General features: G+C 42.5%; 1 protein-coding gene across 1 annotated transcript in view; it reads right to left on the minus strand.

The window, feature by feature from the left end:
• The window catches only part of INTS7 (integrator complex subunit 7), a 107,095-nt gene that overhangs the window by 71,861 nt on the left and 18,998 nt on the right, over positions 1-16,236 (minus strand). The window contains exons 3-7 of the mRNA XM_033938311.1: positions 13,677-13,823; positions 12,803-12,940; positions 5,727-5,773; positions 2,541-2,740; positions 777-899 (exon numbers count right to left, since the gene is read on the minus strand). Of these exons, the coding sequence (XP_033794202.1) occupies positions 777-899; positions 2,541-2,740; positions 5,727-5,773; positions 12,803-12,940; positions 13,677-13,823 (655 nt within the window). The remainder of the gene's footprint in view (positions 1-776; positions 900-2,540; positions 2,741-5,726; positions 5,774-12,802; positions 12,941-13,676; positions 13,824-16,236) is intronic.

Consider the following 16,236-nt stretch of genomic DNA (forward strand, 5'->3'; position numbering starts at 1 on the left):
GCATCTCCCCTGCTTGCCTCTGAAGAAAGTGAAGTTGCTTACCTGTAAAATGAGTTCTCCATAGACAGCAGGGGAATGCAGCCACACTATCCCTCCCTCCTTCCCCTCTTTCTCTATGTAGATAGTCGTTCTGCTAGGGCCAAAACTGTTTTCACAGGGGAGGGAGCTGTGAGAGGCGCGAGACCCTGCACATGCTCAGTAAGCAAAGGGAGAGCACCGACACATAGGATCAGTTTAGGACATCACCATCAAGTGTGGCTGCATGCCCCTGCTGTCTACAGAGAACTCACATTACAGGTAAGCAACTTCACTATCTCAGGCAGCTTCCTAATGGTCTCATAGCTGAAACCTGAGCAATCGATCCAATAGAAATAAATACACAAGAAAATCTTACAAATGGATTTTTATCTATGCTATCTAGTTATCAATGCAAAATAATGATGCATTTTCAAAGGCTCTTTTATACTGTATTATAAAAGAAGATAATTAAGGAGTCTTAAAAATGTGACTGGTTAAACAGCAGTGAAGAAAGACTGTATAGCATGATGAGATTATATACCCCTAGAAGTATAATAATGTATGTATGTATAATATTGTATTGTATCACCAAATGTACTGTCCAATGTAACTTTTGTGAATGTTGACATGTAACTCATTCTGAGCTCCTGTAATCTAGAATGAAAACCATTTCCCTTATCCTATCTTTCCATGGTTTGTGCATACAAACATTTAAGAAACTTTCAGTAAGAGAACAAAAACTTTAGCAGCTTCCATGCCTGAATATTTTCCCTGTTCCACGTGTGCGGTGTTTTGTTTGCCAATAACTTCAGATCCTGAATGGCAAGCCTCTTCACAGCTTTCCTGGGATCATTCTTCAAATACTGTAACAGAAGTTGAATCTGTAAAAAAAACAAGAGCAGCAGAAACCATCATAAAATACTCCCACTATTGGGAAAGTGACACAGTTTTATTTAAAGAATAAATGATTTGTTCACTTATTGTTAAGCTCCTAGGCATTCCTAGTAGTTCTTTTGTTAGCTACAATAAACCTTATGGAGATGTGTGTGGGATATAAATGTCAAATATAATGTAATGTTAAACACTTGCCTAGCACCAAAATAACTACTAGAACTATTGTTCTATCGTTGGTGAAATGTACAATTTATTCAGAAAAGATGATGGGAGAGAAGAGAAACAGAGGCCATGTATGTGGCTCTTCCCCACCGACAGCACTAAGTTTAGTGCAAAGGTTTTCAATAAACTGCACACTTAGCAAACCAGAAAAGCTTTAAACTAAAACAATTATGGTCCCATTAGGTGCCAAAAGGTAAAATGTATATATTTTGTTTAAAATCATTTACTATATTGCCATTCAATTCCAAAGATGAGAAGTGGTTTACAAAATCAAGCCTAATGAAGAGAAATAAAATAATACAAAAAAAAAAAAAGTATAAAGTAGATATTAAAACAAATATAAAAACCCAAATGCTAGTTCATACTGAGTTATCATGCCCAATCAGGATCAGCGTCAGAGATTCAACAAGGACAACAGCCTTATCCTTATCCTCCCTCCCCCACAGAGGGCTCCAAAACTGCCTGAAGCTGAAGGCAGTACAACCTGAGGGTGGGCTTTGGGATTCCTCCCAAATTTCTGCCTTGGATCCCAGCTTGTGTAACACCAATGTACATCACTGTGGCTGATAAGGTGTTTCACTCTGCAGGCTTCAAGGAAGCCTGAACCAAAAAAAAAAAAAAAAAATCTGTAATATTTCTGATTTGAGCCTGAATTAGACTACTCGAGCCGCAATTTGAGTAGAAACATAAAAAACAGCAGAGGAAACTCATATGCCAAATATCTAGGGGACAAAGGTAGAATCTTCCTTCGTCTTTATGCCCAAATAGCTTTGATCTTTAAAAAAATGTAGCTGAATGTTATGAAAGGACAACAGCAAAGAGACCCCATTACATGGCATGCAACATTGCAACCAACTGGAATGCTCATGTAGGGCTAGATTTGTACAAACTGTAAATAATATATAGTAGTGCATGCCTTCTGGAAACAGGGAAGCATTTACTGTACCTAAATATAACTACGTGCTATTCGTAGTAATGAAAAGGTATGAGCTAAGTCTGAATAACCATATCTTGTCCCAACAATTTTTTTTTCTTTTTGGAGGGGGTATCTGTCTCCGTTGGTAACTTTTGAACAGTTTAATGTTGATCAAATTCCATTCAAAATTTCTATCATAGACTACAGAATACTGCACACTTAAGGCTTATTTTTCAAGCATATTTAGCATCTTCAACACTTGGAATCCATTCCTTAGTCCCTACATGGAAATAAAGCTCTGTTCAGATGGAATCTTATATGTCGAAGTACACTGTGGGGTTATTGAGCTTTAACCATTTTCCTGCCAGTAGTTTGCTGGTATAAACTGTAAGCAAATTTCAGTACCAAAGAATGAAATTAAACATCATAGCATTCACAAAAATCGAATTTCATCAAAACAAGGGAGCAATTTTAGAAGGTTCACTCTCACCTGTTTGGGAATGTCAACCAAAGAGGATGCGGAAAGCAGCGTCAAGGTGTGCAGAGTAACGATCACCATTTTGGTGGAAGGATAAGACGCCACCAGTTGCTGCAGGAGCTGCCGGGCATTGGATGCAAGGGTGGCATCTTGGTGCATATGTTGCAGTATGGGGATCAGCTTTAACTTCAAGTCTACTGGAGTGGCCAGACCTACCAAAGAAAAAGAAATCTGCTGTTTAATACTGCACACTGTTATGACACCTATTCTTGCATGCTAGAGCAACGTCCACTATTTCAGATATATATCCTATTATTGATCATTACATTACAATGTTATAAAACTACACACCATTTTTGCTTACATGTGCAAATACTGCCATTTTGTACATGTAAGCAAAATCTCCCTATATACAGTGTTGCCAAGCAGTGGAATTTTTGTTATGCTTAGTAATATAATATATGGGAAATTAATTTAATTATCAACGGTATTCATTTTTTAAATATTCTGTCCTTTCACGGTTCCATAGTTCTTACAAAGCTCTCCGATTCCCGAGTTGTGTGTGTAAGCATGAGGCCACCACACCTATGCTCAAACTCTCTTCCTGGTGCGAGGGTCCCATTTATTTCTAAGAGAGCCAGAAAATACAAGGCAGGAAAAGTTGAGTGGAAATCTGTTTTTAAAAAAAGTGAAGAGGTTCAGCTAAAATGCAGAGGAAAGGTAATAAAGGTCTTGCCTCCCTCCCCAGATCACTACAACAGGCAACCCCACTGACACAAACAGAACCCACCCTATGAAATTCAGTCTCAAGCTTTCAGCCAGTAAAGGCCAATACCATCCTCCAGATATCTATCCCATCAGCAAAACGACCCTCCTCATTACCCCCACTCTTTAATTACACCATCAGTTCTTACCAAGGGTTCCTAGTGGTCTTGTGCAACCGGGTCACAATCCAGTGGGATTTTCAGGATTTCATAGATCTTGCTACATACAATGGTAGGCTGTGCATGCAAACAAATCTCATGCATATTCACTGAGAAAGTCCTGAAAACTTGACTGGGTTGCAGCCCTTGAGGACCGAGGTTGCCCACCTCTGGTCTAGTGAGAGCAAGAGCAATCCCCAATTGGCCGATTTCTAAACCGTGATCAATGTTCAAACAGCTGCCCAGGCAATCGTAATCCCATACAATCGCTCGCTTACAAACCGGCTCTTACACATGCACAGAGCTTGTTTGGGGAAGCCCCAAAGCAACTTCCTACCACTCAGCTGTTTGGGATTTTTTTCTTTTTAATGGCACAGAGGTTGTGTGTGTGTTACACATGCACAATATCTGTCTCCATTTAAAAAACATGCAAGTTGCCCCTCCCCCCATGACTCCTGGAACCAAAACAGAGATAGGAAGGATGCCAACTCCCTTCTGCTGCTGTGAACCCCCCACCCCACCCCCGTGATGAGGTGCACCCTCCTGTAGGGCCCCCTCCCCTTACTTCAATAAAAATCAGCAGGAGGGATGCCCACTCCCTCTTGCTACCATGAACTGCCCCTGCTGAACTGAACTCCCCTGTCAGGACCCCACCAAACCAATCCCTCCCATTCCCCACTTTACAAAAAAAAAAAGAAATAAATAAAATCAGGAGGGATGCATAATCCCTCCTGCCACCAGATGGCCCCCCCAAACCACCCCTCACACCACCCCCATACCTCTACATTAAGATGACAGCAGGAGGGATGCCCAGTCCCTCCTGCTTGCAGGCATGCCACTGCAAAATTAGAGGCCTTCTTTGTGCATACTGGGATGCACAGGGAGGGGCCTTAGGCTCCTCCCTCTGAATCCTATGATGCAACAGGCAGGGGGGGTCTAAGGAGATCTGCATGCCTGTCACTTCCATTATATTCAAATCTCTCTCATGCATATTAATTAGGGCTAGCCTGAAAATCCAATTGGCCTGGTGGTCCTCTAGCAGAGAGTTGGGGACCACTGCTCTAAATTACCAATGTTTCTGGTATGAGTATTACTAACATTCTCCTCTTGTAAAAGACCAAGGGCTCCTTTTACAAAGGTGCGCTAGCGGTTATAGCGCACGCTAAAATGCCCCGTGCGCTAGCCGCTACCGCCTCCTTTTAAGCAGGCAGTAATTTTTCAGCTAGCGTGTGCTAATCCGGTGCATGCGCTAAAAACGCTAGCGCACCTTTGTAAAAGGAGCCCCAAGACTAGTTTTTCTGCTATAACCTTATCCTCCTCCCCATACTCCTTTTACCAACTGGGCTTTCTGCTTCAATGTATGTAAAAAAAAAAAAAAAAAGTTTTGTATTAGTTTTTGTCTTTTGGCTTACCTTCCATCTAACTTGGAAGGGTTTCAGATCATCTTTTTCTTCATTATGGTATGCTTTCCATTTTCAGAAAGATGCCCTTTAGTCTTTTACTCTCTTTCATCTCACCATTATAGCATGCTGGCAGTTACTGTTTTCTTTTAAAACTTGAATGCATGAAATATAGTTTATATGGGCTTCCAAAATTGTATTAAATAATTTTACACCTCATGTAAACTGATCCTAGCAACTGTCCTGTTTTTGTTTAGTTTCCTTTTTTTTCTCCCCATTGTGATTTTTTTTTTAATTAAATGATATTGCAGTAGTGTCTTCCTTCCACCAAATTATGAATACATTTGATCACACTGACTACTGTCAAGCATTCCCATCACTATGTCCTTCCCACCAGGTAAGGAACAGATCTAAGATGGTAGGTTTTTTCCCCCCTACTGATCAGTGCTCCAAGAAACCTTTCATTACTGAGCTACTAAAAGTTGTTGCCATGTCACTGTCCATTTCTTATCTTATATAGGCTGCCCAAATGCAGGAGAAAGAATACTGGAGAAAAAGCTCAGAAAAATACTTATGTTGGCTTTTACAAAGCTGCAATAGAGGTTTCTACTTTGGGCCAGCAAGGTAAATGCTGAGACGTTCACAGAATTCCTATGAGCATCGGAACATTTACCTCACCAGCCCACGGTAGAAATCTCTACCATGGCTTTGTAAAAGAAGCTCTTGGTGTTTTCAATGGTGATCTGTTCCCAGAGTAACACTGTAGAGCTCAGCTAGTTATTACCACCTCATTGCTTCCCCACCAATAGACTTGCAAAGCATCTTAACACAATGGACATTATTTTATTTGTGTTAGTAGGAAATCAAGCTCATACCTTGAATCATTTCACCAATTTTGTTACATACTCCTGCAGCAAAATCCCTGTCAAAAGAGGGTAAAACTTGCATCACACCTGAGGGAAATATTAAATAATCACTGCTATTGGTGGCATGATAAGTCAAAGGTGGTTTGGAAGGAAAGTATTTAAAAGTTAGCTGAAACAGACAAGGATATGTCTAAACCTGCACAGGTCAAGTATGTGCATATGGAAAGATTAGGTTCTTACCTTGCTAATCTTCTTTCTTGTAAACAGGAATGGTAGACTTGATCAGCGGGTTAAATCCTCATTAGCCATGAGGGTTGTAGAGAGCCCACTATTTTGTTTTCATGCTCCACCGCCCATCATTCTTGGATGGGTTCCACCCTCTTAATCAGTACCAAAGCTTCTAATGAGTCCTAGAGTGCAAACATGAGAGGAATGCAGGGAAACTCCCCGAAACTACATTAGTCCGTTCTGTTCTAAATACAAACATTAAACAACAATGCTTTTAAAACACTACTAAGCGAAACAAGCATGGTGGAAACAAAAGGAGCCACATATCTGTGTGCCATCTGCACCAGTAGTTCTGTTGCTCAGTATTAAAATGAGCCTCTTGAACGAATTCCTCTTCATTCCTGACCCTACCGGGCAGGCAATAGAAACAACTGGCTTACGCAGGCATGTCTGAAACAGAAAATCAGGCTAGTATACATCTTTTATGGCAGGTGTCAAGACTGCCATTCCTGTTTACAAGAAAGAAGATTAGCAAGGTAAGAACCTAATCTTTCCTTCTTGTGCCACAGGACTGGTAGTCTTGATTAGCAGGATATTATCAGAGCAGGCCTTGATTTCTAGGGTGGGACAGATGAGCCTTTTGCCAGTATTGAGAACCCAAAAGTGGTGACCAGCCTGGCTGCTACATCCACCATGTAAAATTTAATAAATGTGTAGAGACTGGACCAAGTTCTAGATTCTGCCCAAGAGGATGCGACGCTGAAAGTGGACTGCATCATTACCTCCATTGGAGACTGCTTTCCACTTCCAATATAGGTGGAAGATATGGCCATGCTAAGCCACCAGTCTCCCCCGATGTGCTGTATTCATAAGCACAAAGAGGTGATCAGGCAACTGAATCTCGGTCTCTTCTTTGCACATCCAGACTTTCACTCTATCTACTTTCTTCACTCCTGTAGGCGTGAAGGCTGGGGCATTGCACCTTCTGGTTTATGTGAAAACTAAACCAACAAAGAACTAGAGAAGGAACTTGCCTCAATATGTGACAAAGGAACAAGAGAAAAGGCAAGCGAGATGTCTGAATCAATCGACAGTTACGTTTATTAAAAAGTTACAATATCTTTAAAAAAGTCCCGACTAGGAACCCAGTGTTGGCACCTAGAGATGCCTTCCTCAGGGGACTGATAGCATGCTGGCTACACACAAATGTGTGCATCCGGGACTGTCATGTAGCTCAAAACGAAACGCTTGTAGGCCTGGCAGAAAATTTACACAGAATTTTCTGCCAACATCTATAAGTGCTTCAATTTAAGCTACATGACAGTTCCAGACACATATATTTGTACATAACCAGCATGCTATTTGTCCCCTGAGGAAGGCATCTCTAAGTGCAGAAACTGGGATCCTAGTTGGGACTTTTTAAAGATATTGTGACTTTTTAATAAACGTAACTGTTGATTGATTTGGACATCTTGCTTGCCTTTTCTCTTGTTTGTAATGTGAAAACTGGACACGATCATCGGTAGGAAGAAAGGGACTGTTTGAATCAAGACGCTAGCCTTCAAAATGCGAAAAAAAAGGGATCCCTGCAGGACAGAGCCTGCAGCTTAGGCACTCTTTTTACTGATGTCACAGCCACTAAGAAAACTGTCTTAATCAACAGATCTATTAGGAATGCCTCCTCCAAAGGCCCATACAGCGCTTTCACAAGAGCCCACAGGACCAGATTAAGGTTACAAGATGAAAAGGGCTGGCACACCTGAGGACAAAGAACATGCCTGGTCTTTCCTCAAGAACATGGTGAGCGAGGCACAAAATCTGTATATCCCCAGATTCAGAAAGGGGTGCAAAAAGAATCGAACAAAAGACCCGGTGTGGATAACTAAAATAGTGAAGGAAGCGAAAGGCAATAAGAAAAGCTCATTCAGGAAATGGGAAAAAGGACAAAACTGAGGGGAACTGGAAAGAGCAAAGGAAGTATCAAAAAGAATGTCACCGAGTGATTCGAAAAGCCAAAAGAGAGTATGAAAAGAGGCTAGCCAGGGAAGCACGGAATTTCAAACCGTTCTTTAGATATGTTAAAGGGAAACAACTGGCTAGGGAGGAGGTGGGACCGCTGGACGATGGAGACAGGAAGGGAGTGGTGAAGGAGGAGAAAGAAGTGGCAGAAAGACTTAACACGTTGTTTTTGTCTGTATTTACAAACGAAGACACATCCAACATACCGGAACCTGAGCAATTCTTCAATGGAAATAAGGCAGAGAAATTAACATCCATGGAAGTGAGCCTTGAAGATGTACGCAGGCAAGATAGAAAAACGAAAAACTGACAAATCCCCGGGTCCGGACGGAATCCATCCAAGAGTTCTGAATGAATTAAAGGAGGAGACAGCAGAACTACTGCAGCAAATTTTCAATCTATCTCTGAAAACAGGCATGATCCTGGAGGACTGGAAGATAGCCAACGTTACGCCCATCTTTAAAAAGGGATCAAGGGGTGACCCAGGAAACTACAGACCGGTGAGTCTTACCTCGGTTCCGGGGAAAATGGTGAAACCACTGATAAAAGAAAACATCGATGAACATTTTGAAAGAAACGAACTTCTGATAACCAGCCAACATGGTTTTTGCAAGGGGAGATCGTGCCTAAAGAACTTATTGCACTTCTTCAAAGGAATTAACAAATGGATGGACAAAGGAGACCCCATAGACATCCTATATCTAGATTTCCAAAAAGCCTTTGACAAGGTGCCCCATGGATGCCTACTCCGGAAACTGAAGAACCATGGGGTGGAAGGAGACGTACATAGATGGATCAGAAACTGGTTGGTGTGTAGGAAACAGAGGGTAGGAGTGAAGGGCCACTACTCGGACTGGAGGAGGGGCATGAGTGGGGTCCCGCAGGGCTCAGGCCACTGTTATTTAATATATTCATAAATGATCTAGAAACAGAGACGAAGTGTGAGATAATAAAATTTGTGGACGACACCAAACTATTTAGTGGAGCTCGGACTAAAGAGGACTGCGAAGAATTGCAAAGGGACTTGAACAAACTAGGGGAATGGGCGACGAGATGGCAGATGAAGTTCAACGTTGAGAAATGTAAAGTACTAGATGTGGGAAACAGAAACCCGAGGTACAACTATACGATGGGAGGGATGTTATTAAATGAGAGTACCCAAGAAAGGGACTTGGGGGTAATGATGGACATGACAAAGAAGCCGACGGCACAGTGCGCAGCGGCTGCTAAGAATGCAAACAGAATGCTAGGCATAATCAAGAATGGTATTACAACCAGAACGAAAGAAGTTATCCTGCTATTGTATCAGGCGATGGTGCGTCCGCATCTGGAGTACTGCGTCCAATATTGGTCGCCGTACCTTAAGAAGGATATGGCTTTACTCAAGAGGGTTCAGAGGAGAGTGACACGTCTGATAAAGGGGATGGAAAACCTTTCATATGCTGAGAGATTGGAGAAACTGGGTCTTTTTTCCCTGGAGAAGAGGAGACTTAGAGGGAATATGATAGAGACTTACAAGATCATGAAGGGCATAGAGAGAGTAGAGAGGGACAGATTCTTCAAACTTTCGAATAATAAAAGAACAAGAGGGCATTCAGAAAAGTTGAAAGGGGACAGATTCAAAACGAATGCTAGGAAGTTCTTCTTTACCCAACGTGTGGTGGACGCCTGGAATGCGCTTCCAGAGGACATAATAGGGCAGAGTACGGTACTGGGGTTCAAGAAAGAATTGGACAATTTCCTGCTGGAAAAGGGGATAGAGGGGTATAGATAGAGGATTACTACACAGGTCCTGGACCTGTTGGGCCGCCACGTGAGCGGGCTGCTGGTCAAGAGGGACCTCAGGTCTGACCCAGCAGAGGCATTGCTTATGTTCTTATAAAGACATTAAGACTCCCTTCAAAAATCTGGATACATTTGCATGGGATGCCAACGAGCACTTGCTAACCTGCGCTCTGAAGCAGGAAAGTCTGGCAATCTGAATCTTGAGAGAGCCAACCACCAGGGCTTTCTTCAGACCTTCCTTCAGGAAGTCTAGCACCACTGAAATAGGCGCAGTCACTGAGTCTGAGCATTATTGCTTGCACCAATTCCTGAAATACTTCCAGGCTGTCACATAGGCCGCTAACATGGACTGCTTCTTAGACCTCAGAAGCATGACAATAACTTCAGGTGGTGAGTAGCTTCTCTGTCCTAAGGCTTTGCACTCAAGAGCCATGCCAAAAGACTAAAGCGCTCCAGATCCTCCAGGGCAATAGGACCCTGTGAGAGAAGATTCGGATGACAAGCAAGACAGAGAGTCTCATCCTTCCGCAGATGTACTAAGTCTACGCACCACAGCTGCCTCGGCCAATCTGGGAACTACCAGGATCACTCGACCTGGGTACAATCTGACCCATCAAAACACTCTGCCTATCATTGGCCATGGGCAAACACAAACAGAAGCTCCTCCATAGGTCGGCCTTGGACCAGAGCCTCCAGCTTGGCACTTCCAGGGAAATATCTTCAGCTGAAGAATCAAGCTGCCTTTTTGTTGGATGCTGAGGCCAGAAGGTCAAACGTTGGATGTCCCTAGTGCATGACTATTTAGTCGAAGGTCCTCTGAGAGAGAGACTACTCTCTGGAATCCAAGGTCTGCCAACTTAGGAAGTCTGCCTGCACATTCTCCACCCCAGCTACATGAGCTGCTGAGATGGGCTTCTGCCCACCTAAAGAGCAGGCAAGCTTACAAGCTCAGCATTGTACTCCTGGTGTCGCCTTATCTGTTTATATATGCCAGACTGCCTTTCCTTCCAGGTTGCTGCCCAAGGCCTGCAGAGCTAACCGTACCACTCTCCGCTCCAAATGTCTGATTGACCAAGACCACTGTGGATAGAACCTGGGGGAAGTCACTCAAGCCCACTGCAGATGAACTTAGGGCAAGATTACTTGCAAGGGTACAGACCCTGAGCTCTGAAAACTACTGATGCGGACTGGCCACACAGGAACCATGCAAGGCATACACCTGTGAGCTATAAACCTTGGCTGTGAGAATTTGTATCTTCTCGCTGCCAGAGAAGCCCCGGGGTGACCAGGATCCTCTGCAGCACCAAAAGTCTCTGACCAGATTATAAAAACCGTGAAAATAATAAAGATTAATCTCCTGGCAGTATCAGGAACAGGTTTAAACTGGGTAAATCTTTCCTGCCTGTCCTTTTCCTGCCATTTCTCATCTGATGCAATTTCTCTGTCTAAGTGATAGTCGGCTAATTCTGCAGTCTGAGTTTCTTCTTGATCAGCTCTCCTGCATCAGGGTTTAGTGAATTTCCTCCCCTTCTTTGGGACAAAAAACAGAAATAGAATTGGGTTTGTCACACCCTGTATTCAGAATCTGTGCTACAAGATGCATTGCCAAAGTCAACAGCTGTGACATACAAATGTCATGCCAACATTGGGTTTCTAGAGACTTGCCATGGAGATATACCTTAAAAATGTTTCTTGAACAAGCCACCTGAGACCAACAACTTGTCAACTAAGGTTACTACCTTGAGTTGTTTGAACTCCCTACATCTTTAGCAAGACAACAAACCTCTCAAGGAGAGACAGTACCAAATTGTAAAACAAGTGCACAGGATAGCAGAGTCTATAACCAACAATATAAAGTACAAACTTGAAGAATGATGTGCTGAGACTACACAAATTGTTAGCTGTAATGTCTCAAAGGCAAAACTCTTCTGTTTAATGCACAAGCATCTTAGAATGAAGGATTTGTTACTCCTACAGCACTAACAAAAACAGAGTCCTTAGACAAAAAAAATTAAAAACTGGAAAACAAACTCCAAAAAAGCCATAATCTGCAACTATACATCCAAGCTCATGATTCAGAGAAAACAGTACACCGAAAAAAAAAAGCAATGCTGATTCTATAGGCGTAGAAGTCAGGTAGGTTCAAAGTAATTAAGAAGTGAAAGTTTCTCAGAGTGAGATTTCCTGTCCTCCATTCAACCACTGGAATCAAAAGCAAAATAAAGGAGCCAACTAAGGGGGGTGGGCAGTAAAGTGTGAAAAATAGAAGAAACACACCAGCAGAAGGACAAAGGTTTAAATATAGCCAGAAAAGAAGCAAAGATTAGAGGGAGCCAGTGGATATTACTTACCTCCTTGAGAAAACAAAATCTAAAAAAGGCAGTATATAAATGACTAACCCTCCCTTTTACAAAACAGCAGTGCAGTTTTTAGCACCAGCCATGGAGCTCTGATGCTCATAGGAATTCTATGAGCACTGGAGCTGCTCCCGCTGCGGCAGGTGCTAAAAACTGTGCTATGGTTTTGTAAAAGGGGAGTAAATGAATAAACATTTATTGGAAAGGATTCTGTCCCATCCAAAAGGTGTTATTAAAAAAACTTCAACCTTGCATATGACCGCTTACACCTAGGCCCCCATAACAAGATAGCACACACCTCGCACAATATTCCCTGCTGCTGGATCAGAGGTTATATTGAAGTCTACCAACAATGAATGGAGAAACACATTATCATGTCTCATAAATGTGCAATTTCACACTTGTCTTCCCTTCCCATGTGTTTTTTCTCTCTCATTTCTCTACGCATTTTCTGTGGCTCCTTCATTTGACCTATCTAGCAGCAGATTTTCTGCCCAGCTCCAATTATTGAGTTTAAGATAAAAAGAAAAACAAAAAATTCTAACAACAAATCCTAAGACACCCCCCTCCCCTCCCCCCAGGAAACAAAAGCACTGGGTTACCTAACCTAGAATACAAGCTTACTAATTCAACTACACATGAAAGCCATCCCCTCAGTACGTGTACAAAACATTTAAAAAAATCTCAAATGCATACTTTGACTGAGCAGAGAAGTTGGCAGCAGCAAACACAGCAGCTTCAACTTCAAGGTTGTCATGAGAATCCAGACTCTGGCGGATACTATGATGGGCATTCTTCCTCTCTGAGATTATGGAGGCCATGCTACCCAGCATCCTGCAGAAAACACAGAACAATTTAGTGAAGGCATAGGCTACTCGCTCCACACCTGCAAGCATTATAAAGTGGCCAAACTGTACTGAAGTCATGTACATAGGTATCCTACAAAAATCCAGACAAAAGGAATGAAGGAGCATGTACACAGGGATGCAAAATATGTTTAGAAACTTGAAAAAGATGTCCTCATATATTAATAAACAGTTGTTAAACTGAGCACAAGCTAGCGTATATTTTAATTTTACAATTGCAAACTAAGATAATATTGCATTGCTAGACTAGATTGTCTGAGGATGGAAGGCTGGGGGCATAGCAGTGGCAGAAGAGGTTTCACAGCTCTGGGATCAACTGATGATCTGTGGGGCAATGGGAGACAGGAAATTTGCTGCTACTAAATTTTGGCACCCTAGCCATTGGTCTAGAACAGAAGTAGGCAATTCCGGTCCTTGAGAGCCACAGGCAAGTCAGATTTTTAGGATATCCACAATGAATATATATGAGATGGATTTGCATGCACTGCCTCCTTAAGATGCAAATCTCTCTCATGCATATTTATTGTGGATATCCTGAAAACCTGACCTGCCTGTGGCTCTCAAAGACTGGAACTGCCTATTCCTGGTCTAGAAAACCTGTGCAAAATGCAGGCATAAGGAGGAAGATCAGTCAGTCAAGCTATTTAAATGTTTCTTGGGACTTAAATCATTTTGGCAAGCTAGACAATACAGACAAATCTCACCGTAGGGTGATGGCCCGGGCTACAGGATCATTGCTATGAATCACAGAAAAGACTCTCTTCACAAACTCATCCACATTCAGGATCTTCTCCAGGTGCTTCTCACTCTGCTGCGTCACTTTCAGCACACATAATCGTAAGAAGTTGTTTCTAATACAAAGCACATGGAGACAAATTGCTGTCACTGAGTGTGTATCATACAGGTTATTACCACCAAAGTAACCAGATGCCTGTGGCCCAGAATTTCTGTAGAAGCGGGTAGCATAAAAGTTTTTAATCATCTCCTACCGAGTACACAGCCAGGATATCCACAAGGAATACACTTGAGAAATTTTCATGCACTCCAATTCTAGGGATAGAAATATTTAAAAGAGTAATCATTTTAATATTGAAGAGGCAGGCAGCCACAGAGTTCCTATACCCACTACTATGCCTACATGTATTCCATGAACTAAGAGCAGCCCAGGTTACTCTATTGTGGGGTGTAGTGGAAGTTATCTTTTTAGGCTCCATAGTGTGCTATCATATTGACAGGCTGGTGGGCCCATCCTTATATGTGGTACTGGCACAGTATTCTTCTAAGTGACTAAAGCCTTATAGGCTGCTTAGGGTTTGCATTCTGCATAGTGGTAGCACGCTTAGCCAGGCAGTATCCTTAGAAGCTACGTGGTACAGTGTTCTTTTATGCTCTATGATGGTAGTAGCCATGAATACTGTATAGTGGTAACACCATTATATATAGAAAAATAGCAGCATTTTGATATCCAGCAGGGTGCCAACCTCCCTTTTGTGCCATTAGTGGTAGCCTCTTTATATGTGGCACAGTAGAGTCCTCCTTATTTATTTAAAAATTTATAGCCCGTATATCCAGCAATTCTAAGCAGGTAACAATACAACACACATAAGGGTCTTTTTATCAAGCTGCGCTAGCGGGGTTAGCGCGTCGGACATTTCATCACGCGCTAACCCCCGCGGCAAGCAAAAATCTAACGCCTGGTCAATGGAGGCGCTAGCGACTAGCGCGGCAGGCGGTTTAACGCGTGGTATTCTGCGCGTTAAACCCCCCTACCGCGCCTTGATAAAAGGACCCCATAATAAAATGACAACTAAAAATATAATATATGATAAAGCAAAATATTACAAAATAACAAGACAATACACATTCGTAATTTTATACAAACTCTTAGATAACGAACATCGCCATACACTTTTGAAAACCCCCAAAATAATCAAAGGAAAACAACTTAAAATCAGTAATAAACTGCACAATAAAATCTTACCCAGTGCCACCTTCCTTATATTCTTCATAGGGAATGCATTCTTTATGCTGCATGATAGCAGCCTGCCTCATACGTATGTATGCTACATAAGTATTTAATGTCTCTATTATATCTCCCACCTTTCCAGTCTAAAGTACACATATTGAGATCTTTAAGTCTGTCACCATTCGCCTTATAGCCTTCCTCTGGACCAACTCCATCCTGTTTATATCTTTTTGAAAGTGCGATCTCCTGAGGCAAATCTCTTTCAATTAAAAAGAAACTCTCGAGTGAAAGGACATGGGATGAAGTTTTAAGAGGCGATAGACTCATGAGTAATCTAAGGAAATACTTTTTTACACCCAGAAAGGGTTGTAGTTCCAGTAGAGATGGTCGAGAAAAGACCGTCTGAATTCAAGAAAGCGTGGGACAGGAATGTGTGATCTCTTAGGGCAGTGTATCACAAACTGTGCTGCGAGACGCCGGGGAGGGGAAGAAGTGCCGGCTGACTGCTTACAGAATGTATCTTTCGTGGCGAGAGGCACATTCTATAGGGAGTCAACCGCTGCCGGCGCCTCTCCCCATTGCTTCTCTTTCAATACCCCCCCTTCCATTGGCGGCTCCGGATCCCATATGGAGGGCCTTCACACATGCGCAGATGTTGACGTGATGACACATACACACATACGTCGTCATCTACGTACTTCTGGATCGCATTGGATTTGGATTTTGCGATCAAATCAAATATTTTAATAAACTTGAAACTTGGATGCCTTCAAGCCGCGGCCAACAGTTTAGTGTGCTTTGGCTTCACAAAGGGGGTCTTTTACTAAGGCACTCTAGCCAATTTAGCACATGCTAAATGCTGACGTGTCCATAGAATATAATGGGCACGTTAGCATTTAGTACACACTAAATCAATTAGCGTGCCTTAGTAAAAGAGGGAGAAAGTTTGTGAAATACTGTTTTAGGGAGAGGAGGAGATGGTGGATGCTGTGGATGGGCAGACTGGATAGGCCATTTGGCCTTTATCTGCCATCATGCTTCTGTGTTTCTTATCTGCTACACGGTAGCAGCATTCTTCATTGCTTCATGGTAGAAGCATAATTATATGTCACATGGTAATGGAATCCTTTTATGCCACAAGGTGGCAGCATCCTAATGGCCTACAAGGTGGCAGACTTCTCAGCGAGGTCAGTTCAACACCCTTGTTCTTTCTTGCTGCATGGTACCGACACTCTCCTATGCTATGCATTGGCAGTAACCCAAGTATTCTCAGCAGCCTCATAGGCTCTACAGTGGCA

The sequence above is a fragment of the Geotrypetes seraphini genome, chromosome 3, assembly GCF_902459505.1.
Source record: "Geotrypetes seraphini chromosome 3, aGeoSer1.1, whole genome shotgun sequence".
In the NCBI taxonomy this organism is placed as follows: Eukaryota; Metazoa; Chordata; class Amphibia; order Gymnophiona; family Dermophiidae; genus Geotrypetes; species Geotrypetes seraphini.